Source organism: Equus quagga, chromosome 11, assembly GCF_021613505.1.
Source record: "Equus quagga isolate Etosha38 chromosome 11, UCLA_HA_Equagga_1.0, whole genome shotgun sequence".
In the NCBI taxonomy this organism is placed as follows: Eukaryota; Metazoa; Chordata; class Mammalia; order Perissodactyla; family Equidae; genus Equus; species Equus quagga.
Genome location: NC_060277.1, coordinates 76,936,380 through 76,962,416, shown reverse-complemented (window position 1 = coordinate 76,962,416; position 26,037 = coordinate 76,936,380). Strand labels below are relative to the sequence as shown.

General features: G+C 39.7%; 1 protein-coding gene across 1 annotated transcript in view; it reads left to right on the top strand.

Annotated features, from left to right (window-relative positions):
- The window catches only part of MYO1D (myosin ID), a 237,943-nt gene that overhangs the window by 15,928 nt on the left and 195,978 nt on the right, over positions 1-26,037 (top strand). Inside the window, exons 9-14 of the mRNA XM_046675411.1 lie at positions 2,776-2,921; positions 2,999-3,113; positions 7,790-7,960; positions 11,527-11,597; positions 15,020-15,094; positions 20,026-20,158. Coding sequence (XP_046531367.1) covers positions 2,776-2,921; positions 2,999-3,113; positions 7,790-7,960; positions 11,527-11,597; positions 15,020-15,094; positions 20,026-20,158 — 711 coding nt within the window. The remainder of the gene's footprint in view (positions 1-2,775; positions 2,922-2,998; positions 3,114-7,789; positions 7,961-11,526; positions 11,598-15,019; positions 15,095-20,025; positions 20,159-26,037) is intronic.

The following is a 26,037-nucleotide window of genomic DNA, read 5'->3' as shown; positions in this document are numbered from 1 at the left end:
CATAAAACCCCCTGACTGTGAACATCCATGCCAGAAAACTTTCTGGAAAAGCAGAAGAGAACTGACTGGCAAGCTGAAGATGTGATGCTTACTTCTCAGGGCCCATTGCTGCGGCCTCTCCCGGCCCTCCCTCCGTTTTGCTTTCCTCACCCAGGAATGCTTCATGGAAGTCCCCTTCAAGCCACCTGATAGAGTTCTGATTCCCTGTGTTTCATGTCTGTGTGTGGTGATGGTACCATAACTTATGAACCTTCCACCTCTTAAGTCGTTCACTTGTTCCCTTTCTCTGCCACTGCAGACAATGCTGCATACCCTTGTCCTCTGTCCCTCCGCTCAGGGCTTGTGTTTCCTTTGGACGGACTCCCAGGCATGAACTTGCTGGATCAGAGGACACACTGATTTTAAACTTTTAAATTACTGATTATATGGTTGTACAGTAATACCTTACTGTTAGTTTAATTTTCATTACTAGTGTATTTGAACTTCATTTCCTATTTTTATAAAGGAAAAATAAAGTTAAAAAAGTAGATTTAAATACTTACACCTCTTCTGAGAATTTCCTGGGTATGTCCTTTGTACAGTTTATTTGGGGCTCTTATGTTTTTGTTATCAATTTGTAAGAGCTTATAACTTTAACCCTTTGTCTATTTTCTGTGTGGCAAATCTTTTGTTTTCCCAAGTCTAACATTTTCTTTTCTTTTTTTTTCCCTGGTTGATTAGATTGCTGTGTATTCTGTTTTTTACTCTGGTTAGTCTCAGGCTTGGTTTTGTAGTCTCAGGAGGATTTGAATTTATCCAAGTGCAATGAGAGTGGAGAATTTTAAGCAGGGGCAATGACATTAAGGTTGAATTTTTAAAATGATCACTCTAGCCTCAATATGGAGAATCTTGTGGGGAGGTAGGGTGAGAGTGGATGCAAGGAGCCCATTAAGGGGCTGTTTCAGTCATCCAAGAGAGAGATGATGGCAGCTTGGACTAGGAAGGTGCAGTGGAGATGGGGAAAAGAGGATGATTTGAGACAGACTGTACCTGGAAAATGAAATCCACGGGACCTGTTTGTCTGGGGAATGGGGGAAGCAAGGATAATTCCTTAACACGATCTGGCTCCAGCCTCCCTCTCTGTCTAATTTCATGCCATATTCCATCCTCCTTTCTTCACTCCAGCACATTAGTCTCCTCTCAGGCCTCACAGGTTGTCTTTATCGCTTTCTCCTTCCAGCCACAGGGCCTCTGCACGTGCCGTTTCCTCTGCTCGGATTGCTCTTTGCTCCCCTCTCACCTGCTGAACTCTTACTCATCCTTCTGATCTCAGCCCACTTTCCCAGAAAAGCCTTCCCTGGCCTCTCTGAACAATGAACAGGTTAAATTCTCCTCGGATCCCATGCACCTCCCCTTTAGTTGTATGCGTGTGTGTGTGATTTTTCCCTCACCTTTCTCCCTGAGTTCCCTGGAGACTGAGACCATGTTTATGTTTCTTAGTACTGTCTCTCCAACAAACCGCACATGGTAAGTACTCAGCAAATATTTGTCAAATGAATGAATAAATTCCTAAGTTTCTGTTGCCATTTATTCATGGTTGGAACAGTTTTTAGAGGTGGGAAGGCAAGAGTCCTAACAGGACACAAGTTTGAGATGGCCATGAGACATCTAAGAGTGTTGTCAGATAGGCAGTGAGCATGAGTCTGGAGCTCAGAGGAAAGGTCTGCACTGGGATAATACATTTGGGGGTAGAGTTATATTACTATTGTCTAATATTGGATGATATGACTTAGAGAGGAGGTGTTAAAGAGTGAAGAGAAGACCAGGAGGAATTCCAACTTTTAGAGGTCAGATGGAGGAGGAGACCCTACCAAAGGTCACCAAGGAGCAGCCAGTGAAATAAGAGGTAAATTAAGAAAGTGTGGTATCATGAATCCCAGAGAGGATAATGTCTGAAGAAGAGAGTGGGACACTAGGTTGAGTGGTGCCGAGTATCTGGATGAGATGTGCATATAGAGGCACAAGACAGAGTCTATAAGGTGCTCCAGTGCCTGATGAGCCATTTCAGTGGAGTAGTAGGAGGTAAGCAAAGACTGGAGAGGACCAAAGAGTAAAGGGGAAGGTGAAGAATGGGGGTGATGTGTATAGATATGTATAGTTCAAGAGGGCGGGTAGCTGAGGCGAAATGTTAAGGAAGGTTTTCTAGAGATGTGACATTGCAGAGCAGGTTTGTATCAGAACGTGAAGGTGTGTTAGTGTGTGGTGCCTTTGTCTCTGTATGACTTGGCATGTGTATCCTTGTGCATTGGATGTGTGTTTGATTCTCAAGGAATTTCAAATTGTGGCCTTTTGGCTCAGACCTTTATTTAGCATTGTAAATCAATATTTATATTTTTAGAACCCATAGAGCTTTGCTGGCACATAGATATTAACTCCTTGATTCCTCACTTGCAGGAGTTGATCAGATTAACAATAAAGCAATGAAGTGCTTTATACCAGGGAGTAGGCAAAGTATTGATAGAGCTGGGCACAGAAACATACCTGGAGAATGTGGTTGGAATACAGTGCATGTAGTGACCGATAAAAATCTCTTAAAATTCCAAACTATTTTGTTTTGCCTACATCATGTTGTTTTTTTTAACAGATGATCTGTATTTCTAATTTTTCTGCTTAGGATAATAGCAGCTATCATAAATGGTAAGGAGAAGGTGGATAGGAATTTCAAACTTATCTCAAATCTAAACAGAGGACTCATTCTCACATGGGCAAGAATTCACAATGTTGTTTTCCTCACAGGCAATATATGAACGCCTTTTTTGTTGGATTGTTACTCGCATCAATGATATTATTGAGGTCAAGAACTATGACACCACAATCCATGGGAAGAACACTGTTATTGGTGTCTTGGATATCTATGGCTTTGAAATTTTTGACAACAACAGGTAAACCGGATAAGATACTTAAAACCCTGCTGTTTATTTTTTATTTATCTGAACCTAATTTATTCCTTTTCTTGCAGCTTTGAGCAATTCTGCATCAATTACTGCAACGAGAAGTTGCAGCAGCTCTTTATTCAGCTGGTTCTGAAGCAAGAACAAGAGGAATACCAGCGGGAAGGGATCCCCTGGAAGCACGTGAGTGGATTCCTGCGGAAACTGTCTTCCTGTGTTTCCCATATTATTGGGAGTATCGAATCTTATCATTTTAGATATTTTTAAAATCTTCTTGGATACATGAAACACCTAAGTCTTAGCTTTCCTTTTTGGGATTTGTGAATACAATCATTTTCAGGGTTGACAGGTGGGATTTCTCTAGTCTGATAGACTCCCTTGTTGGTGCCCAGAAAATACTGAGTTATTATCAGTAAATTTAATATTTTCACTTTATGGCTGATATGACATAAGTTTTCTGGTTCACATCTGTCTGTTAGAGTTTAGTGTCATTTATAAGTTATTCGGAGCAGCACTTTTTGTCTTAAATTTGCTGAACTTTTCTCCAAATGTAATTTCTTCTTCCTCCTTTTCTTCCTTTTTGTCCTCTTATTTCTTCTTTTTTCCTTCTCTACTTTTAAACTGAATGACAGTGTATTGTCTTAAGTTAATCTTATTCCTGTTCTCTGAAACCCAGGCGTGAAACACTTACGTTAACTTTTATTACTGTTGTCTTTCCGTGGTGTCACACTTCAGTTATTACCTCTCTTCTCGTGGCTCTTTGTGACTTTAATATTTGTCAGAATTGAACTGGTCTGGTAAGATATAGCCAGAAAGTATGACTGGTCGAGGGTACAAACCCCAGAGACCACAGATAAAAAGAATGGCCATTAGACCTCCTGCTCATGATAGAAATGAGCCTAGTAATTTTTCTTTTAAATTTGTATTTTTTTTAAAGTTTGTGCCAGGGGAGTTTCGAGAGAAGAAGGGGAAAAAAAACTTTAACCCCTTCTTTTCTCCAAACTCCCCCGGCTCATAGTTGTGTATTTTTTGGTTGTGGGTCCCTCTAGCTGTGGCATGTGGGACGCCACCCCAGCACGGCCTGGTGAGTGGTGCCAGGTCCGCACCCAGGATCTGAACTGGCGAAACCCTGGGCCTCCGAAGCAGAGCACACAAACCTAACCACTCGACCATGGGGCTGACCCTTAAATTTGTATTTTTAAACAATTTCAAGAGCAGACTTAAAAAATGCAAAACCTTCTGAGTTTTCATAAGTTTCTGTGTTTATAAAACTGTGTTTGTCCTCTTGCCAAATAGAATAGACAATAAAAATAAAGTATTTGTTTTTTGATATTCAACATAATATGGTAAAAAACTGAAATGCTATATTTAAATTACTTTAATATTTTTTCCCACCTTCCTACTTTCTGTCTCCTCTCATTCAGAAAAGAAGACAATGGTATAATATATAGCTTTCCTGACTCAAATTGCATCTTTGCCTTCCATCATGTGTTAAACAGAATACCATAAAAATGTTTGATCAAGTATATTAGTATAAATTTCACCTATTTACAAATAAACCAAAGGGCATCTTGTTACTTTATAATAGGATTGCCTACAATTTTGATTTAAAGAGTAAACTCTCATAACATGTTTAAGATGTAATTCAGTTCACTTCAGTTCGGTTTATATGCAGCTTTCTTTGAATGAGTCTGTTATATAATACACAATTATAACCGAAGCTCAGATTTTTATAGCAAATTTAACCATAAGACTTATGTAGTTGCAATTCAGAGACACTGGTCAAAATTTCCTTTCACAATCAGAGTATCAGATTCCACAGGCATATTGATAAAGGAAAAAGTCAACAATTGCAGTAGCCTATCCCAGACATCTGAAAAAGGAGCAAAACCTCTAAAAATACAAAAATCATTAGCAAAATAAACCAGGAAATATGTGTCCAAGAGGGAACAGAAGGCTGACCCCAAGGTAACAGTTACTGACCATAGGCCAGGTCCCCTCAAATTAGAATCTCTGTTCTGAGCAAGTATGTCCTTAAAAACCCCAAATTTCTGAACATAGTGATTATTTTTTTATTATTATTACGGAAAATTTCAAATATAAGAGCAGAGATCATAATGTAATAAACTCGATGTACCCATCACCCAACTTGAACAGTTATCAGTGGATTGCCAGTCATGTGTCATCTTAACCCACCCACCCACCCCCAGATTATTTTGAAGCAAATCTCAGACATCACATTTTTTCATCTGTAAATGTTTCACTGTGTTTTTCTAGAAGATAAAGACTTACAGAAGCCATTACCACATAGTGTTATCACACCTAAAAAATTAACAGTAATTCCTTAATATTGTCAAGTAGCCAGTGTTCACGTTTCACATTTCCTCAGTTGTCTTATAGTTTTTTTGTTTTGTTTTTATAGTTGTTTGAATTTGGATCCAAATAAGGTTCTTACATTGTGATTGGTTGATAGGTCTCTCGCAGATCTATAGACTTTTCTCCTCCATCTCTCCTTTCCCCTTGTCTTTCGTTGAAGATAATGAGTCATTCGTTCTCTAGAATTTCCCACTGTCTGGATGTTGCTAATTGGATACGCAAGGCGTCATCTAATAAGTTTCTCTGTTCCGTGTTTCTCCTTGGTTGTTAGATCCAGAGTCTTGACTAGTTTCTGGATCAGTGTTTCTCTACCAGTCTGTTTCACAGGTGATATGTGAATCTCCGTCGGGAGGTTCATAATGTCCGGTGGTCTCTCTAACTGATTACTTTTAAGGGCTTCTGGTGCTGTGGTTTACAAGTCATTTTTAGCTGCTGAGAACTTGATTCTCAGACACAGAGCTGCTCTGTTTGGAGTGGGAATGGGAGGCCCAGACCGATATGCCCCTGAGCTACCGCGTCACCTCCCTCCTCGCCCCCGCGTCCCCTAGGAAACCTCCTTGGAATCCCAGGTTGCTGGAAGAAGCTCGTGTAAAAACCGTGACTGTAAGCAGTGTTTGAAGCAACATGAAACTTACAAACTAAAAGTTACTGGACTCTTTGGGAAAGACTAATTGCTTTTAGTTATACAATTGGAATTTTAGGAAACTTAATTCTTTTGTCCCTGGGACAAAAGACTTACGCTTTAATTCCGTAGTCCCAAAGTCTAAGACTTCAGTTATTTATTTATTTTCTTTTAGGAAGATTAGCCCTGAGCTAACTGCTGCCAATCCTCCTCTTTTTGCTGAGGAAGACTGGCCCTGAGCTAACACCCATGCCCATCTTCCTCTACTTTATATGTGGGATGCCTACCACAGCATGGCTTGCCAAGCGGTGCCATGTCTGCACCCGGGATCCAAACTGGCGAACCCCAGGCCACCAAAGCAGAACGTGCACACTTAACCGCTGCACCACCGGGCAAGCCCCAAGACTTCAGTTATTAATTAGTACAAAGTTACTGCTTTTTGAGTATTTTAGGGATTTTTTTCCAAAGATGGAAATAATTTCTCCCCTGAATTAGAAATGGAATAAATGCCCACGATAAAAGTAAATATTTAGACCACAGCTTCTCTACCTCTTCACTACTGACATTTTGAACAGATAAGTGCTGTGAGGGCTGTCCTGTGCATTGTAGGATGGTTAGCAGCATCCTTGGCCTCTTCCCACTGGATGCCAATAGCACTCCTCTAGTCAAGACCATCAAAAATGTCTCCAGACGATGCCAAATGCCCCTGGGGGGCAAAGTCACCCTCTATAGAATCACTGATTTAAACAAACCAGGAAAGTATAAAAAAGAAAGTAAAAGCTACCCAGTTTGCAGACTTTCAGTCCATGGAATACAGAAGAGAACTTGGAAGACTAGGAATGGAGCTAAAAGCTACAGAGAGGTAACTGGCGTGAGTCCTTGCATTTTAAATAGCATGGAACAGGAATACATAAGAGATTTTAATCGTCTATTATGAGTGTATAGATCTCACAGAAGGTAATGGAGACAACGCTCAGTTTAGGTGCCTTTTAAATGAGATGAGACGTATCAGTACACGAGATTAAAATGTATGATGAGCTGCCTATCTTCAAATGATACGCAGCTGGCCTGAGTTAGGCCACTCTGTGCCCTCTATGTGTGTATGGTGATATGTATGCTACCGGCTATCAGAATAAACAGGTATAGAGGAGGATTTTTGTATAAACTTTGTGTGTATTGAAGTTGCTAAAAAGCCAGAAGTGGTTTACAACTGTATTCACCTCATGGAAGTAAATGAAAAGCCTATTCTTACCTTTTATCACTACTTACATCTCAGAATTAAATTTGTTGTATTATACCCAGAAAAGCATGACAACTCTGTTATACTCACACATGCTCTTTAATTTGGGGGAGACTGGAGAAGATGCCCTTTTGGATTCGAGTCATCCAGGGTCGTATAACTAAAAATGCGAGTTTTGTGTAATAGCTTAACCTTGTCAAGTTATATATCAAATAATACTTTGAGGTTATTTGTTGGTACTTAGTAAAATTTGGGTCTTGTGGTTAATGGCTGACACACTGGAGGGTTGAGAGTGTGAAAGAGTAAGGTTAGGTGCAGGATCTGGAGACAGGATTAAAACAAGAGTTAGTGATGGGAGGAACATTTATCTACTTTATAATTTTTGCCTTGAGCTGTACTCGTGTAAGAAAGGTGTTTCATGTTATGAAGTCAACAAAGAAATTAAAAAATAAACCTCTGATAGAATGTGTACTCATTTTGGTGTTAGACCTCATTAATGTCATTCACGTATTTGGCGTTACGGTAGCTTTGCTTAAACTCCGGACACATGTGTAGGCATTGGTGTTTTACCTCTGCTGGTCTCTGTTCTGTTTGGGATTGCTTCCTTGCTGTGTCCTACAGATTGATTACTTCAACAATCAGATCATTGTGGACCTTGTGGAGCAGCAGCACAAAGGGATCATTGCAATCCTCGATGACGCCTGCATGAATGTAGGCAAAGTCACCGATGAAATGTTCCTCGAAGCACTTAACAGTAAACTGGGCAAACACGGTCATTTTTCCAGCCGAAAGGTAATGTTTGATGAGAATTCCTTTTGATCTGTAAGATTTTACTCATTGTTTGACAGAATTAAACAGCTTTATATGTTGGGTTAAAAGAATCTCCACTCAACTAAGAAAGGCCATAAGCGTCCATTAAATGATTTATTGCTGTGGCTCAATTCTGCCTCTCTGGTTTATGGGATGATGAGATTGATAAAAATCAGAATAACCAGGAGAGGGAGCTCCAGACTATTCAATTTGCTAGAAATAGGAAAAATGAACACGATTCTTTAGAAAGCATGATGTCATTTATAACCAATAGGTACAGAGTCCTTGTTCATGTGCTAGAATTTTGCTCCTGCATCTGATAACTCTGGCACTGAGAAGAGCTTTTGTCCTTGACTTTCTACTGTAATCCTCAGTTATAAAATGTGGTATGTGCACTCTGCCATAGTTCCTCAGATTATGCGACCCTCTTGAAAACAGAGAAATTCTAGCTGTAATTCTGGTTGTTACAAAGAAACTCATTCCTTAAATGAATGGGCATCCTTTTAACTCCCTATTTTTCACATCCTAACACTGTTATAAACAGATCACATTCCTGTAACAATTGGTGGTGCTTGTGTTATCAGACCTTTGTGCTGTGCCTTGCGTATCATATGTTGCCATAATATTTGTTCTAGGAGAGACACACCATCATCCCTGAGTGTTCCCTGCAAATGCAGTCTCATCTAGCAACCATAAGCTGAAGGCAAAGCAGGCCCCATGTGCCTTCGCTTCCACGAAGAAGGGAGCGAACGTCTCTGCTCGTCCATATTTCCATGTGAATCTATGACGCACTGCTATTTTTTAGCATGAATAAATCTATTTTCTAACTCTGTCCCCTCTGAAGTTATGTAATCAGAACAGCAAGATTCCACATTTAACTAGTTAAAGCATAAATCATCAAGAAATAGATTACTGGCTGATATTTGTTTCAGGCCAGTTTATTTCTAAAATATTCTGCTTGGTCTGTACCTGAGGAGTGGCTCGTAGCCCTCCTGCAAGTCGGCTTTCAGATCCTCCGGTCTGACCTTTGACATTAGGGTTCTGATTAGAGGTTTTCCTTCAGTCACTCCCCGTTCCTAACACAAGTGCTTAATAAGTGCCTCTCACTTTCCAGGTGTAATCCTGGGTGCTGGGGACGAAGCAGTGGCAGTGAGCAAAGTTAGAAGCAGCCTAAGTGGTTTAGAGTGATGCTTTTGAAGATAGCATGGTTGAGTACACGGGCAAATGCCCTGTCTTTGAGGGACGGGTTATCAATGTCCTTTATAATCACAGCTCGGAGTTGGGAAGACTCGCCTGGCATTGTGCTTACCAGATGGTAGACAGTCAGTGTTTGTCAAACTGAATTGAATTGGTCACGATCATACCAAGTACATCTTATGGAATATTGAATTTTAAACTAAAACATGCAAGACCCCACTTCTTTTGAATAAGTAACTGTGAATCTCACATGAGAAATCACCTCATTTTGGTATGTTTCACCTTGGCCATTTATACACCTGCATTAAATTTATCAACCAAATATTTTGAAATACCATCTCATCTTAAGGCAGCAACTGTACAAAGTACTTTTAAGCAGTTGCTACTGATTTGATAGAAAATGCTAAACAGTAATATATTCGTGGAGACAGGCTTTTTTTTTCTTTTCTTTTCTTTTCTATTTTTAAATGTGGGCACCCAGGTTTCCCCAACTCTCAGACCAGGTGGCTCCTTCCTCAGTGTCATCCCCCAGACAGGTCCTGAGATGGAAATTTTTAAAGTGTGTTCTTTTCTGGGATTTTTGCCTAATGAAGGAAAGAAATGAAATAACCAGCTGTCAGGATATTTTCATCACTGTGAATCTTTCTGCTAAATAAGGCTATTGTCCTGTATGCTAAGCCAGGTATCACCATTTGCTATTGGTTGCCGATTAACTAGAGTTATTAGCATGTTAAATAAGAGATTTCTGGCTTGTATTTATTTAGGAGCTAAATCGTTTCATGTGCGTTAAAGTTGCCATGGAGAGGCAGGCAAATGATTCGATAAACCATGAAATTACCATTTAAAATATCATTAACATATAAAGCTAAATGATAAATACGTAACTATTATTTTTAAAAAGTAAACAAAAATCTAAAATCCTTTGAGTTCAGATCAGTTGAGACTTTGCACTATCTGAATGTAAGAATATTCAATTAGTGTAGACAGTTCTTGGGTCCTTTTATGTTGGGAGTTTTATAAGTAGAAGAGTTTTGTAAAAGTGGTTAACGAGAGAGAGAGAAGGAAAGAGGAATTAAATGTTTTGGAGACCTCTCTGTATTTTAGACACTGTGGTCTCCATAGTTCATTTAACCTTCAGAACAACTCTCTAAGTAATTATTAAAGGAGACAGAGCATAGATGGGAGAGCCAGGATTTGAACCTCAGAAATCTGACTCTAATTTCCTCTAATTATTCCCCTGTTGGATTAATAGACTAATTATTCTTTTAACAGTCTAGTTATTAGCAGAGAACCCACCATCCCGGCTGGAGTTGTTTGATACCTAACACTACAGTCTAAGTGGTTTTTGTATATAACTGGACTCAGTGCCTTATGGATCCATAGATGTCTGCTTTAGAATCTATAGGATATCAAGTGATCCTTCACAGGGCAAAGAAGTCTAGGTGCTCCTGTAACAAGGAAAATTGCAGACAGGTGTGGAGGCCATCAGGACTATATAGAACTGCCTTTGCCTTTCCATAAAGTGTTCCTCTTCAGTGAGAAAGAGCTGCAGAAGGTTGATCTTCTATAAATTGATAGACTAGGAGTCCCAGCTTAGCAGAAGACAGATGAGCCAGGCTGTTGTGTGCATAGGAGAGCACAGATGTTACATTCGGTTCCAAGAATCCTTCCAGAGCTACCGCTAACTAGCTATGTGACCTTGGGTCAATTACCTAACCTCTTTGAGCCTTAGTTTCCATGTGTGTAAAAGAGAGCCCATAATACTTTAAATATCAGTTGTGAGGACTGAATGAGATGTATGTGCCTAGCAGATAACAAACCTTCAATATGGTCCCTCTTTAGTGGAACATGGGCGGTCAGAGTAGGCGGGGCTGTGTTAAGATAGTAGCCAAGATTTAAGTGTCATAGCCAATAGAAGTCTATTTCTCTCTCAAGGAGTGAGACTTCTTCCATCTTCTGACTCTTCCATCCCCTACGTACTATCCTTCTCTGCATTCAACTAGTGAGAGAAGAGAAGAGCACAGAGGAGGATTGCCTGCTTCTTACCAGCTCTGGCCTGGAACAGCCTCACCCAACTTCCACTCACCTTCCATTGTCCAGAACTTGGTCACTTGGCCATTTCCAACTGCAAGGGTGGCTGGGAAATGAAGTCTAACTGTGTGGTTTTCTGGTGAAAGCTCACAGTCTTTACCACATAAGCCAAATATTTAAATCAAGCCCCATGCACTGTGACTTCATTCAGAATGATATCATGATTTGTGACATTATTATCGTTTTATATTAAGTTGGAATATATTTTTAGGAAAGTGAAAATATCTGTTTTCAAAATCATCTCCTTCTTGATTTCTTAGCTCTGTGCCTCAGACAAAATCCTGGAGTTTGATCGAGATTTTCGAATCCGACATTACGCAGGTGATGTAGTGTGAGTATCTTACTTTGGTACCTAACATGGTGATTCACATGCAGGTTCGCTTCAGAAAATAGAACCAGGGAAAACAGAAATTATTTTCCTATTCATTTGCATTTTTCAGTCATTTTGTACGCCAATATATTATAGTCTCTTCACTAAAAAAAAAAACTGGCATAGCTTCATTCATTGCTTGCTTTTCAAACATTTATTGAGCGTACACTGTGTGGCCATGCACAGTTCCTGGCATAGTTGGCACTCAGTCAGAATCAACTGATGGATAAGTGAATCATGGAAGTATGTTAAGAACTGGGATAGAAAGATGGATAAGATGGGCCTCTCCCTGGAGAAGCTAACAGTTTAGTGGTAGATACAAATAGATACATGATAAATCACTGTAATGGAGGATGGAAAGGATTAAACTAGAGACGCACAGGCATTATGCAAATATTGAGGGGGAATCATTAACCCACTTGGTGGAGGAAGTGATATCCATGCTGAGTCCTAAAAGTAAAAGAGGCTTAGTCAGGGGAATGAATTAGGAGAAGGGGAGAGAGAAGAGGGGGCATTCCAAGCAGAGGAGGCAGCAGGCGTGCAGGCCCAGGCCTGAGTCACCACCGTGTATGAAGAACCGCAAGTAGTTGGGTAACGATATAAACAAAAGCTAATTTTTCCATATTCTTCTTCAAATAACGTTTGAAAAAGTAAAATTCTCACAAGCCACACTTTTCTGATTGTAATAAAAGTAGAAATTGATATGAAAATATAACTACCTTAGTATTTTAGTTTCCTAGGGGTGCTATAACAAATTACCACAAATTGATGGCTTAAAACAGGAGAAATTTATTCTTTCACAGTTCCGGAGGCCAGAGGTTGGAAATCCAGGTGTTGGCAGGGCCGCACTCTGAAGGCTCTAGAGGAGGTGGCTGTAGGCATTCCTTGGCTTGTGGCCGCATCACTCCAGTCCCTGCCTCCGTGGTCGTGTTGCCTCCTCCTCCTCAGTGTGTCTGTGTTAAATCTCCCTCTGCCTCTCTCTTAAATCTACACCTGTGATGCCATTTAGGGTCCACCTGGGCAGATATAAATTTCTCCTCTCAAGATCCTTAATGTGATCACATCTTTCACCATGTAAGGTAACATTCACAGGTTCCCGGGAATTTGACATGAAGGCCTTCCGGGGGGCATTTTTCACCCTGCTACATTTAGTATGCTTTAACTGTCCACTGAACACTGCTCCTTACCTTCATTTTGTTTGAAGTTCTCTGTTTTCCTTTCTCCTGATTTTTTATATTAGGAGTCCTATTCATGTAACCCACCACAGGAAGAGATTAAACAACAAAAAAGCGATGATCATCTCTAAATGCCAAAAAGGCATTTGAAGAAATTTTAGTAGCTGTTCCTGATTTAAATTAAAACTCTAGAATCATAAATATGGCTCAAAATTGTCACCCCATCTGTCAATTTAGCCGTTACTGCTGGAATGGCACCATTCTCTCCTTTTTCTGGTCCTGTTTCCAGGTTCCAGAATACTGAAGAGGGAAGATCCAGTACCATACAGATATCCACCCTGAAAATCCAGGCCTCGCTTACAGGGTACTTTGATGCAGCTGAGAATGGCAGAAAAGTGGAGCTGACAGAGGCCCTAGAGACCAACTTGGCCAGCACCTTTGTCTTACAGATGAAGAGACTTATGCCGAGTGTGTAAAATTCTTACCCAGGGTCGCACAGCAAGTTTATGGAGGAGCTGAGACAATAGCTAGGTTTCCAGACTCCCAGTCCAGAATACTAGCTGACCACCTTGAGGGATACGCCATGCCTCAGACTTCCCCTTCTCTCCTTAAGCCCGTCAATCCTTTTCTAGATTTTCTCTGGCCATCTTCTGTGTATACTACACTTTGTAAAGTATGGTCCCTACCCACAAAGATCTTTCCATGTAAGATACATACAGATGTATATAGGTGTGTGTGTGTATGTTTATGTGTATCCTGTGTATAAATACATGCACACATGCATACACACATACATTTACACACATACACTGATATAATAAAAGATGATTTAAAATAATTGCCATGTGAATAATAACAAGTGTTGTCAGAATTCAGAATAAGAGAATGATAAAATACTTCTGTCTGTGTGTGATAAACCCAGGAAGGCTAATGCTGGTCCTTAGATGCTAGGAATTATTTTTATAGGAAGAAGTGGGAAGGGTGCTAAAAGTTTTCGCAAAATAGCAACTAGGTCCATTTGACTGGCGTGTATCCTTTTTGTAGCATAGAGAAGTAGAAATGCCTGGAAAAGTAGATTGAGATCAAATCACAATGAGTCCGAAAGCCAAAGTAAGGACTTTGAAGTGTGAATTTTTTGGGCTAGACAATAGACTAAGAGTCAAGAGACTTCAAGGGTTCAGTCAAAAGTGACTTGAAGGTATTAAGAAGAAGACTCAGGCTGGAGGAGGCAAGGAAATAATTTTGGACTTGGTGACCTTTCAGTGCCTGTGGGCAGCCCAGCCTGAAGGAACTTTCTTGCAGAATTAAACATGTAAGGCTGAAACACTGGTGAGGGGTCAGGGTTAGAGATCTGAGAATTGTCTACATTGATGTGATTGTCAAGGAGGAAAAAATAGACAGGCAAGAAGGTAGAGCTGTAAGGAGCAGCTTCATCTAGAGTTACCATTTGCTCAGCCTCCTGGCCTCTGTCTTAGTCACCCAGAATCCTCCATTGCTTTTTTATGCCCAACACTGAGTTTAATCCTTCTAGAGTCCATACAGTCACTACAACAGAACAGCTCCCATTCCTGCCTCTGTCACCAACTGCAATCTTAGCTAGACTTTCCAGACCTTACTCATCTCCCTTCCTCCAAACCGTGAATACTGGCCTCCTGATTTTCTCTCAAGAACTCCATGCATGTGCCTGCTTCCGTCCCTTCATTTAATCTGTTTCCCTGTGTGACCTGCCTTCCTCTTTCTCCTCTGCTTATCCATATCTTACCATCCTTTGCAGTTCTTCTTGGATTCTTTTATCCCACCCTGAACACACTGAGCGAACCTTAGGCAAGTCACTTGACCTCCCTACGGAAGAGACTATTAGTTCCAGTATGTTGCTGTTTTGCTTTTATCTTAGGAATGCTGGATGATAAATACAGCTATCTTTTTAAAAGTCATCTTCTTGAGGTAAGCAATAAACCAGTAGTAAATGATGATCTTAATCATAGTGATGGTACTGATGTTTGCCCCCTTTTTGAGGAATAGAGACAGCTTCCCCTCTATTTAGTAGGTAAATTTGGTACCCTTTAACACAGAACAAGGTGGACAATATCAGCTTTATAGATGACTGATTGCATAATTGACAGTGGAAAGGCTTGTAAACTTCTAGAAAGCTTAAATGTGCATCTTGCTTGGTGAATAATGAGTGTTTTCTATTTTTTTCTCTATTAGCTATTCTGTCATTGGTTTTATTGACAAAAATAAAGACACTTTATTTCAAGATTTCAAGCGCCTCATGTATAACAGGTAGGATTGAAATTTTATTATCTTTACATTAAGCTCTTTGACATATATATTGCATAATATATATGCACATGATTATTTTTATGTGACAATTTTAAGAGTTTCTGGCCAATTTTACAGTTATGCTTGATTATGATTAATAAATAAAATAATATATTACTTTATGATTATAAAATCTATAAACTTAGGGCAGGAACCTGCTACTAATTTGATTTCCCTTGGGTTGCCTCAGTTTCTCTGTTCACTTCTGGCATCCCCACTAGCTAGGCCAGTGGCCATGGGAGAAGTGTCAGATAACCCCTGGCCTAGAAAGCTTTCCTCACTCAGATTCCCACTGTAGTGTCTTTGCCCCTGAAGAGGCCCCTTAATATCACAGTGACATCTAGTGTCAGTGATGATAGATCCTGAGTGGACAGAATCTTCTCACGATCCAAGAAAATGTGAAAAAGCTGTGACAAAATAAAACCAGGCAAAGAATGGCAAGTTCACACCCAGTATGGATGCTTTAGAAAGAAGGCCCGTGAAGAAGCAAGAGGATTCTTGGCCGGCTGCTTCTTTTGGATCAGAGAACTGTAGTCCCTCATTTATAAAGTCTGCTCAGTCAGTTGGTCAGTAGATCTTCCAAAACGTATTGAGCACCTCTGAGCCACCCATCCTTCTGTGCTCTGGGATATAGCTCTGACAAAAATCCCTGCCCTCGTGGATCTTATATTCTAGTGGAGATGATAGTTAAACAAGAAAACAACTAAATTTCAGGTACTAACAAGTTCTGTGACGAAAGATAAAGTAGTTAAGAGATTGAAGGGTACAGACAAGGAAAGGCAGGGGAAGCGTTCTAGATAGGGTGGTCAGAAAAAGCATCTTAAAAGAGCTGACATTTGAGCAGAGACCTGAATGAAGTGAGGGAGCAAGCCATGAACATGTGAGCGAAGAGCATTTCAGGCAGAGAGGACAGCTAGGACCAAGGTGCTAAGGTGGGAATGAGCTTGCGTGTATTGAGGAAGGCAAGAAGGCCAGTGTAGCTGCAAACAGAATGAGGCACGGGGAGAGTGGTACGGAAGGTATTGAAAGAGGTCGACAGGGCCTGGATCATGAAGAGTCTGTGAGCCAAGGTAAGGATGAAGTATGAAGGGAAGCCGTTAGAATTCGTGATGTGATGTGCTTTATATTTTAAGGAAATCACTAGCGCTACTGTGTACAACACATACCATAAAGAGCAAGTGTAGACATGGGCATGCTGGTTAGGAAGCTAGTTTAGTAATCCAGGGTGAGACTTGGATGGTAGTGACAGAGATGATGAGAAGTGATCAGAGTGGGTGACATTTTGAAAGTAGAGCCAACGAGACTTGCTGATGGATACGATGTGTAATATGAGAGAAAAACAGAAAGCAGTGAGGCCTGAGTAGTGGGGAAGGGATGCTTGATGTCGGGAAGACAAGAGGAGGAGCTAATTTGGTGGGGAAAGTCAAGAGTTTTGTTTGGAATATGTGATGTCGGAGGTGCATATTGGATATCCAGTTGAAAATGCCATGTGGCAATTCCGTGTATGCATCTGGAACTTAGGGTGAAGGTGAGAGTAGAGATACAAATTCACAGTCATCGGTATATTGATAGTATTTAAAGCCATAGACTAGATGAGACTATCTAGGGTGAGCATAAGTAAAAAGTAAGAGAGAAGAGGTTGAAGGACAAATCCCTGAGACACTCAAACATTTAGAGTCAAGCGAGAAAGGAGAAACCAGCAAAGGAAGCTGAGAGCGTGCCAGTGAGGTAGGAAGAAAACCAGGAATCTGTTGTTTCAGAGGCCAAGCCGAGAAAAAGGTGCTTTAAGAAGGAAAAAATTGTAAACTGTGTCAAATACCGTCACAAGCAGAGTGATGTGAGGACCAAGGTTAACCGCTGGATTTGCTAACATGGTCAGGGTGACTCTTGACAACACTGGTTTCAGTAGAGTCATGAAGACAAATGTCTCTTGAAAATGGGTTCAAGAGAATACAGAAAATGAGAATGTGGAGACCTTGTGTTCAAACAGTTCTTTCAAGAAGTTTTGCTGTAAAATGATTCATCCGTGTCAATGTTGAAGCCACCAAGAACGGTGATGGAGCTATCATCACTAGAAAGTTACAGATGCATGGGAATGTGAGAGGGGACCCATGTAAGAGCTGGTCGTGGAGAAAAAGGGACTTTGAGAAAGGAATTTCAATGCCTGATTTATCAGGTAAGATGCACTCATTTTGAAGGACAAATGACAGAGTCTGGCATTGCTCTGTGTTACAAATGTCAAAAACTCAAATTGGAAAAACAGTCTCAGTTGGCCAGTGGCAGTGTCCGGGTGTGTTGCCCGGAGAAGGCAACTGGGCTGTGTACCAAGAGGTTGTGCAAGGTGGCATTCATTGCCTTGGTGAATTCATCAGAGGTTCAGCTCACTGAGAACAGCTCCACCCCCAGTAGTGAGTTCATATAACCCCAAGCTCACAGGACCAATGTAGAAACAAATCAGCACGTGGATTTATTTCCAGTGAAAAATCTAACAGTCACATGGAATGGAATACTTGCGTTGATATGACAGGCTTTTTCCCTATTGGAAAATCTGCTTGGGGGAAGTCAGATAGCAATGAGAATTCTAGTTTATTAGTTGACAATGAGAAATATCACCCATAGAATCCACAATGCTTAGTTTCTTGGTAAGCACAGAATCAGAACAAAGGAACTTAGATAAATCCAGCAATTAAAGGCATCTGGCGAAGGTGAATCCGTTTCACAGTAGGGATGGTCTTGCCAAAGGTGGAAAAAGATTAGAAGTCTGCTGCCTGCAACTTATTGTATCTATTTCCAAAATAGGAAAGGCCTTGCCAGTGGGGTGGGAAGTCTTGAAATTATTTTGGCTAAAATCATCCTCCTAGATGGTGTTTGGTTGGGCTGTCTTTGCCTCTGGACAATTTTCAAGGCTTCCATGCTAAACAACCTCCCCAAATTTCAATCCTTCCTTTCTTTGTATATGTTTGAGAGTAATCCTTGGATCTCTAGTTCTGTAGACCTTGAGAGTATACATGCACCTCTGCATGCATGTGCATGTGCGTGTGCGGATGTAATGGAAGGAGGAAGGGAGCAAGCAGGTGGCATGCCAGGGGCACAGACTTTGTACTGCTCTCTTATTAGCCAGATAAGTTCTGCCTTCTCTAGTATACATATTGAGTTTCTGGATAAATAAGCTTCCCTTTTAAGGAAAGAGTTCTTTTAAATGTTTGAAAACTATTTTGTTAATATTACGTTTATGACTTACTGGCCTGAAAGTTCTTTCTCTTTAAAATGGTTGTATGTGTCTGTTTTGATTCATTATGTGTCGATTTTACTGTTTAATAATGTAATAAAAATAGTACACATCTTATTTTCTTCATTTCCAACTTTCCCCTCTCCCTCCATTCACAAGGTAGTATGGGAATAATTTCTAAGTATGGTGAACAGTGAGTGAGGTGGAATTTGGGGTAGAAACTGCGTAGACCCAAAGCTGGTGATTTTCAGTCTTTGGCGTGCTTCAGAATTTTCAAAGTACACACGCTCTGCTTTCTGGAAATTCTGTTCAGTAGGTGTTAGGAAGGCATCCAGGCATCGTGTGCTCTAAAGGTTGAGAACCATTGCCTTAAATTCCCTCTCTGCTAAAGGTTAGAATGGAAAAGTTAAGGAAAAACAATATACATTTATGTGGTCATTTTTGTTGATATGTGTATCATTGGAAAATTATGAAATAGGACTAGAAAGTAATAAAACTGGGTCCGTAAACTACAGATCATGGCATTATTTCTAGCCGCTTTCGATGTAGTTGGCACGCTTGCTGGCAGTGGCGAGGGTTAGGAGTGTTGCTCTGTCTTCCTTCATTGACCCAGTCAGTCTTCCCCTCACCACTTATCTTCTGTGCTCGCTCCTTTGTCATCCACTCTGGCACTCTGCAACTATTATTTTGAGCCTCTGCATACAGACACTTACTTAGGTGTTTGGGGAACCAACTCAATTTTCTCGGTTTTATACCACTTAAGAAAAGTGGCCAAAATGACGGCAGTAGTAAACATAATTAGCAGAGAATGTCCATGGTAAGTCTTTCTTCAACTCCCAATTAAAAAAGAAAAATTCTGACAAGAGAAAAGTTCTGGAGAAAGCAAGCAACATTTCAAGTTCCAATTACTTTAAAATCAAAAGCACCTGCAATGAAACAGGAAGAAAATCAGAGTTGAGGCCACCACACATGTTTTTAAAAATATCTTCACAGAGCCAAATAATGAATATATAATTTTATAGCATGAAAACTGGCCTGAAGTACACTTTAAGAATTGAATTGCAACAGTCATAGTGTCATATCAATAAAATATTGTCACCACCAATGCTACCTATAAATTTGTTCATAAATTCAGCTACAGTAAAGGGATTTACTAGAAGGTAGAAAGGGTTATTTTCTATCCCTATCTGTATTTTTAGAAAGACCTGGCTTTTTGTAGTGTTACCTATTCTGTATGAATATTTGTTTCAACTAGAAAATGCTTTTACTTTCATGTTTTCTGCCATGACATTGAGGATCATTTTCCTACTAGTGGTTTGTCCTCATTTGTATAACTACCCCCAGAACCATTTTATTTTATGTATATATTGTAAGAACCATGTTAACCATTTCAGGGTCCTAGGTTATAATAATATAGATGTCACTTTAAAGAAGTTTAAAGAATTTTTTGGATGTAGTATAGTTTGGACACATCTCAATGTCTGGCGCCGTATCTGTCATTGCACTTTCAGCACAGTGTTCTGGATGGAACCATTCTTCCAGTTGGGCCTTCAGTCTGCAGCCCCGTTGTGACGCCCAGGGCACAGTTCAACAGGATTGCTTAGCAATTCTTAGTCAGCTTATTTGAATGTAACATTTGAATTGCTCTTTCTGTGCTTCTCAGTTCAAATCCTGTGCTGAAGAACATGTGGCCCGAAGGCAAACTGAGCATTACAGAGGTGACCAAGCGCCCTCTGACTGCCGCCACCTTGTTCAAGAATTCTATGATTGCTCTGGTGGACAACCTTGCGTCAAAGGTAATTATTTTATTTTCTGAATATCCATTTTAGTTCATAGAGTTCCTCTCAATATGTGTTATAGAGAATGAATATATGATATGCTTTTTTAGGTAATTAGAGTAAAGCGAATTGATAAATATATATTTAAAGTGAATGTTATAATAGAATTTTTATTCTTACTTTTTGTTTATTTGTTTTTAACATGGCTTGGTAAAACCATCGTTTGCGTCCCAGATGAAATGCTTTTCTTAAATTTGGGCTTTTTGTCCTACTGTTGTCATCAAGGTTGGAAAGTCTTAGTGAGATCTTTAAAATGTGTATATAGCTGTAAAGTATAGCATGTGCCTGACAAAATGAACTTCAGCCTTGTGCTGAAGACAGGGCCTGGCTTAAAATAACACAAAAAACTTGAATTAAATAGCAATATAGCATATCTGAATACAAAATGACCAGACAGAGTTTTAAGAGGAAGTATAGTATTTAAGTATTGTCCTTAGGCTGTTTTAAGTAGTTGAAATAAAAAGGTGTATTGTTGACCGTTATGTCTGTTTTTTATTGGTCCTTTGAGGTCTAATACTGTTTGATAACTTCAGTCTGTTTTTTCTTCTTAAAGAACAGAATTCTGCTCTTAACTACCGCTGTTGACAAGTTTGATAAATTAAGCAGCATTCTGGGATGTGTTATTTTTAGTTCCTTCATTTTTATCTTTCTCTTCTGGTACTTTTCCTATGTATTTTCTTCTTCGTTATTATCTTTTTTTTTTTTTTTTTTCCCCAAATCAACTTCCTCTCTAAGAATTTAAATCTGTACTGTTTCTGGTTACTTCACTGTGGATAAATTAGGCAAATGCCACAAGAATACGTCTGTTCACTAGCTTTCTGTTTCTTTTCATCAGGATTCTTTGGCCTCAAGTGACAACAAATAAGCACAATTTGTTGGCCTGTATAATCAAACCTCCAGAAAGGCAGGGGTGAGGACCCCAGAACCAAAGACTAGAATACCTAAACCCTCCCTTAAAACCCTTCCTCTTGTCTCTCAGCTTCTCTCTGTGTGGCAGCGACAACCTGCCTCATCCAGCAAGAAGTAGAGTGAACCTGGAAGGCATGTGACACGAGAAATAGAGTTGAACACGAATTTATAAAATCTATTTTACTAGTGTATTTATAAAGTATGTTTATAAATATATTGTTTATAAAATATATTAACTTGTTGATTAACTAGAAAAGAATCACTTTTATTTTCTAAAATTGGTAGTTAAATATGCGTTTTTTAAAAATAACAGTTCTAGAACCGTCCAAAAATTCTGTGTCAGGAATTGCATTCAGCGTAATTAGTGGCTTAAGCAAGGCAGACATTTATTTCTCTCTCCTGTCAGGGAAGTACGGAAGAAGGTGTCCCAGGCGTGGTAAAGCAGCTCTGAGGTGGTTAGGGAGCCGGGTTCCTTGTGTCTGTCTCCTCTACCATCCTGCCTTTGGCCTCCATCCTCCTGGTCCAGGATGGCAGCTGGAGGTTCTTCCCTTTTGAAGAGACTTTCTGGAAGTCTCTCACAGCACTTCAGCTACATCTTGTTTGCTCTACCTAGTTGCCAGGGGAGCTGGGAAGTGCATTTTAATTCTGGTCAGCAGTGAACCCACCTGGAAATATGTATTCTGTTTCAAAGTAGGAAAAGATCCTGCGTATGAGGTAGGCACCTAGTTTAGCAGTCTCTGCTTCAGCTTCCCAATCTGTGTGTTTGTGGAGGTGGGAGCAGGAGGCAGGGAGCAGGGCCAAGCAAAAGAATGTGGACAACTTATCAGTCCAGCAGAAGGCAGGAAGGTGAGCGGGGTAGAAACTAAGGGAAAATGTTATATTTAGAAAATACAAAATAATATGATAGAAATAAATCTAAATAATTGGTACTCACCATATATGTAACTAGGCTCAACAGACCAGATAGGTGGAAAGTCCAGGTATAGCTGCTTATAGGAGGTACCTGAATGACACCTTGCAGAAAGATTAAAAACAAAGAGATGGATAGAGATGTATAAACCACTTCCCCCACCCCCCCAAAAAAATTGGTTAAAAGCAATATTAATGTGAGAGAGCATAAAATTTAAGAAAAAAAGTATTAATACAGATGAAGAAACTAATAATAAAATGAAAATAGGCAAGATGATAAAGCCGTTTTGAACCAGGTCCCTAACAACATAGCTGTGATTATATATAAACTCTACGAAGCACAAAAAGAATCTGAAAATTTTTAAAGGAAAAATTGACAAGTCCACAATCCTAGTGGGAGATTTTAAACCAGTTCTTCCAGAAACTGGTAGATCAACAGACAAAAACCTCAGTAAGAATGCAGGAGCTTTGAAGACCAAATTTAAACTTTAATAGATCAAAAGAGTTCTGTACCAAGGGAATAGAAAGTACATATTCCTTTCAAGTATACTGGAACATGTACAAGAATTGACCGCATGCTAGATCACAAAGGAAGTCTCAACCATTTTAACAAATGTATATACAGATACATTCTCCATCCCCACAGCAAGTAAAATAAAAATCAGCATTAAAAAAGCTTTTTTTTAAAATGTGCTTGAGAACTTCCAAAAAAATGCTCTTCTAAATAACTCACAAGTTGAAGAGGAAATCACAATGGAAATTAAAAAATTATCTGGAACTGAATGACAAAGAATTTATCAAAATCTGTAAAGTACTGCAAAGTGGCCCACTTGATATGTGTTCATAAAAGAACAAGGAGGATTGAAAGTAAACAAGTTCAACTCAAGAAGCCAGAAGAGGAACTCCAAAGAAATCTAAAGAAAGAAGTGAGAAATAATTTTTAAATAGCAAAAATTAAAAGTAATAGAAAGATGAGACAGCCCAGGTGGCCTAATGATTAAGTTCAGCACATTCTGCTTCGGCAGCCCAGCTTCAGTTCCCGGGAGGGACCTCTGCCGCTCTGTTAGAGGCCATGCTGTCCTGGCAGCCCACATGCTAAAAAATAGAAGATTGACATGGATGTTAGCTCAGGGTGAATCTTCCTCAGCAAAAAAAAAGAAGAAAAAGAAACCAAAAAATTAATCAAATAGACAAATCTTTAATAAAACAGGTGAAAAAGAAAAAGACAAAACAATGCTATGGCCAGCCCCACGGTCGGGTGGTTGGGTTTGTGCGCTCTGTTTCAGCAGCCTGAGGTTTTGCCGGTTCAGATCCTGGGCACAAACCTAGAACTGCTCATCAGGCCATGCTGAGGCAGTGTCCCACATAGCACAACCAGAGGCACTGACAACCAGAATTTACAACTATGTACTATGCGGGCTTTGGGGAGAAGAGGAAGAAGAAAGAGAAAAGAAACAAAACCAATGCTATGAGTCAAAAAAGGGATACAAGTCCATACACTATAGAGATTTTAAAAAGCATCAAAATATTATAAACAACTGTAGGCCAATGAATTTGAAAAATTAGATAGTTTTCTAGAAAAATATGTGATCAAAATTAACTCAAGAGGAAATACAAAACCTGAATAAATCAGTAACCTTAAAGATTCTGAATCACTAGTCAGAAGTCAGCTTTCCCCCAACTCTGTCAAGAACATCAGGCCCAGATGGTTTTACAGATAAGTTTTACAAATCCTTCAAGGAGCCAATAATCCCCGTCACGTGCAAACCGTTTGGAGGCTGGGGAGAAGAGAGGCCACTACTCCACTGATGTTATGAGATGAGTATTACCTTAGAACAAGGTTAGTATGAGAAAATAAAATTAGCCGTCAGTTTCACCTAGGAACATAGATGTAAAGATCTTAAAAATATATATGAGTGATGCGTTTTCTGGCAACATGGTGAACAAAGTGCCCACTCAAACCAACTGAAAACAACTACAGTGTTAGGTAAATTCTAGACACGAGCTTCTTGAATGCAGCTGTGAACTAACAAGAAGGCAAGGAATATGCAGGCCTGGGACTGAGTGAAGGCAGAAGTTAACTGAGCGAAGGGAAAAGTAACCAGAGCGCTGAAGCTGCCTTTCACACTGTGGGGTTTGCTGAAGTGGGTAACGTTGAGTATGGTTGTTCAAGGCTGGGTCCTTGAAGCAAGTGAAGCCCAGGGCCTGCCTAAAGTAGGCTGTCTAATAAGAGATCACACACACGCACACAATGGTGGGTCTCCAAAGGGCTGCCTTCTCAAAGGATACTTCTAGAGTGAACTAGAAATACTTTCTCATTATCTGAAAGGAAAACTGCCTGTCTTAGTTCTTGGCACTGAGCCAAGGAGGATGGATGACCACTCCTTGAGAATTTGTCGTTATAAGCCGGTTTTTATGAGGTTTGCAGTCCAAATCCACACTACCTGTGTGGCCTGAAAAGGCTCAAGCCAACAATTTAAAGTGGTCTGGCTCTGGTATTGTCCCCAGGCGTCTGAAGGTAGCAAGCATGGTTTTTTTTCCTTGAAGAATCCGCCTTCATACCAGACTTTAAAGAATTTCCACAAAGTTCTAAGGAAAATAAGGAGTTCACGGTAAAGAATCACTACACACATAAAGAAACAAGATACTGTATGTGAGAGACAGACTAAACAACAGATTCAGACTCGTGAAAACGTCTTATACTGGAATTATCAGAAACAGAATATAAGAATGTTTAGTATGTTTCAAGAAATGAAAGGCCTAAAAATGTGAAAAAGAGCAGGTAACTAGGCAACTGATAGAAATACAAACTAAATAATTTAAAATTAAAAACTCAGTGGAGGGGCTGGCCCAATGGCGCAGTGGTTAGGTGCACATGTTTCCACTTCAGCAGCCCAGGGTTCGCTGGTGCAGATCCCAGGTGTGTGGACCTATGCACCGCTTGTCAAGTCATGCAGGCGTCCCACATATAAAGTAGAGGCAGATGGGCACAGATGTTAGCTCAGAGCCAATCTTCCTCAGCAAAAAGAGGAGGATTGGCAGCAGATGTTATCTCAGGGCTAATCTTCCTCAAAAAAAAAGAAAAAAACTTAATGGATAAGTTTAACATCAGTTTGGACAAAGCTGAAGAGAGAATAGTGAAATGAAAGAAAGAATGGAAGAAATTATCCTGAATTCCACTTAGAGAGACCAAGAAATGAAACATAGAAAAGAAACATTAAGAGACATGGAAGATAAATGGAAAGATCTAACATGCATCTAATCAGAGTTATACAAGGAGAGGAAAAGATGAGCAGAGCAATCTTTGAAGAAATATTGCTGAGAATTTCAAGAATGATGAAAGACACCACTCTACAGAGTCCAGAATTTCAGTGTATCCCAAGCTGGAAAAATCAAGAGAAATCTGCATCTAAGCACCTAATAAAACCCCAGAACATCAAAGACAAAGAAAATACCTTAAAATCAGATTAGCTTTAAAGGAATAACAGTCTGAGAGAAAATAAGTGTAAATCAAAATTCTATACTGAGAAAATATATTGGAGAAAAAAGATGGAATGAAGAATTTTTCTGAAAAATAAAAACAGAGAGTTAGAACCACACTAAAGGAAACTCTAAAGGATGTCCGTGAGGCAGGAGGAAGAGTATATACTAAGTGAGAGCTTGAAATGCAGAAGGAAGAGCAAAGGAATTGGTAAATATGTGGACGAAAATAAACTGACTATAAAAATAATATTTTATTAGATTAAAAATACGTATTAGAATTAAATAGCACAACAACAATAGTGTATAAATTGGGAGGGGTGAATGATTATAATTCTAGGGCTTAAGGTCCTTGGTTGTTCAGGAAAAGGATAAAAATATTGCTTAGCTTTTAACTCTGGTGAGTACAAATGCATGTTAAATTTTCTAGTGTAGTCATTAAGAGAATAGAAATGAAGTTCTAACTTCCAGACTAGTAGAGGTGAGGGGAGCCAGAATGAGACAAAATAATAATCCTAAAAAAACATAGGAAAGAGGAG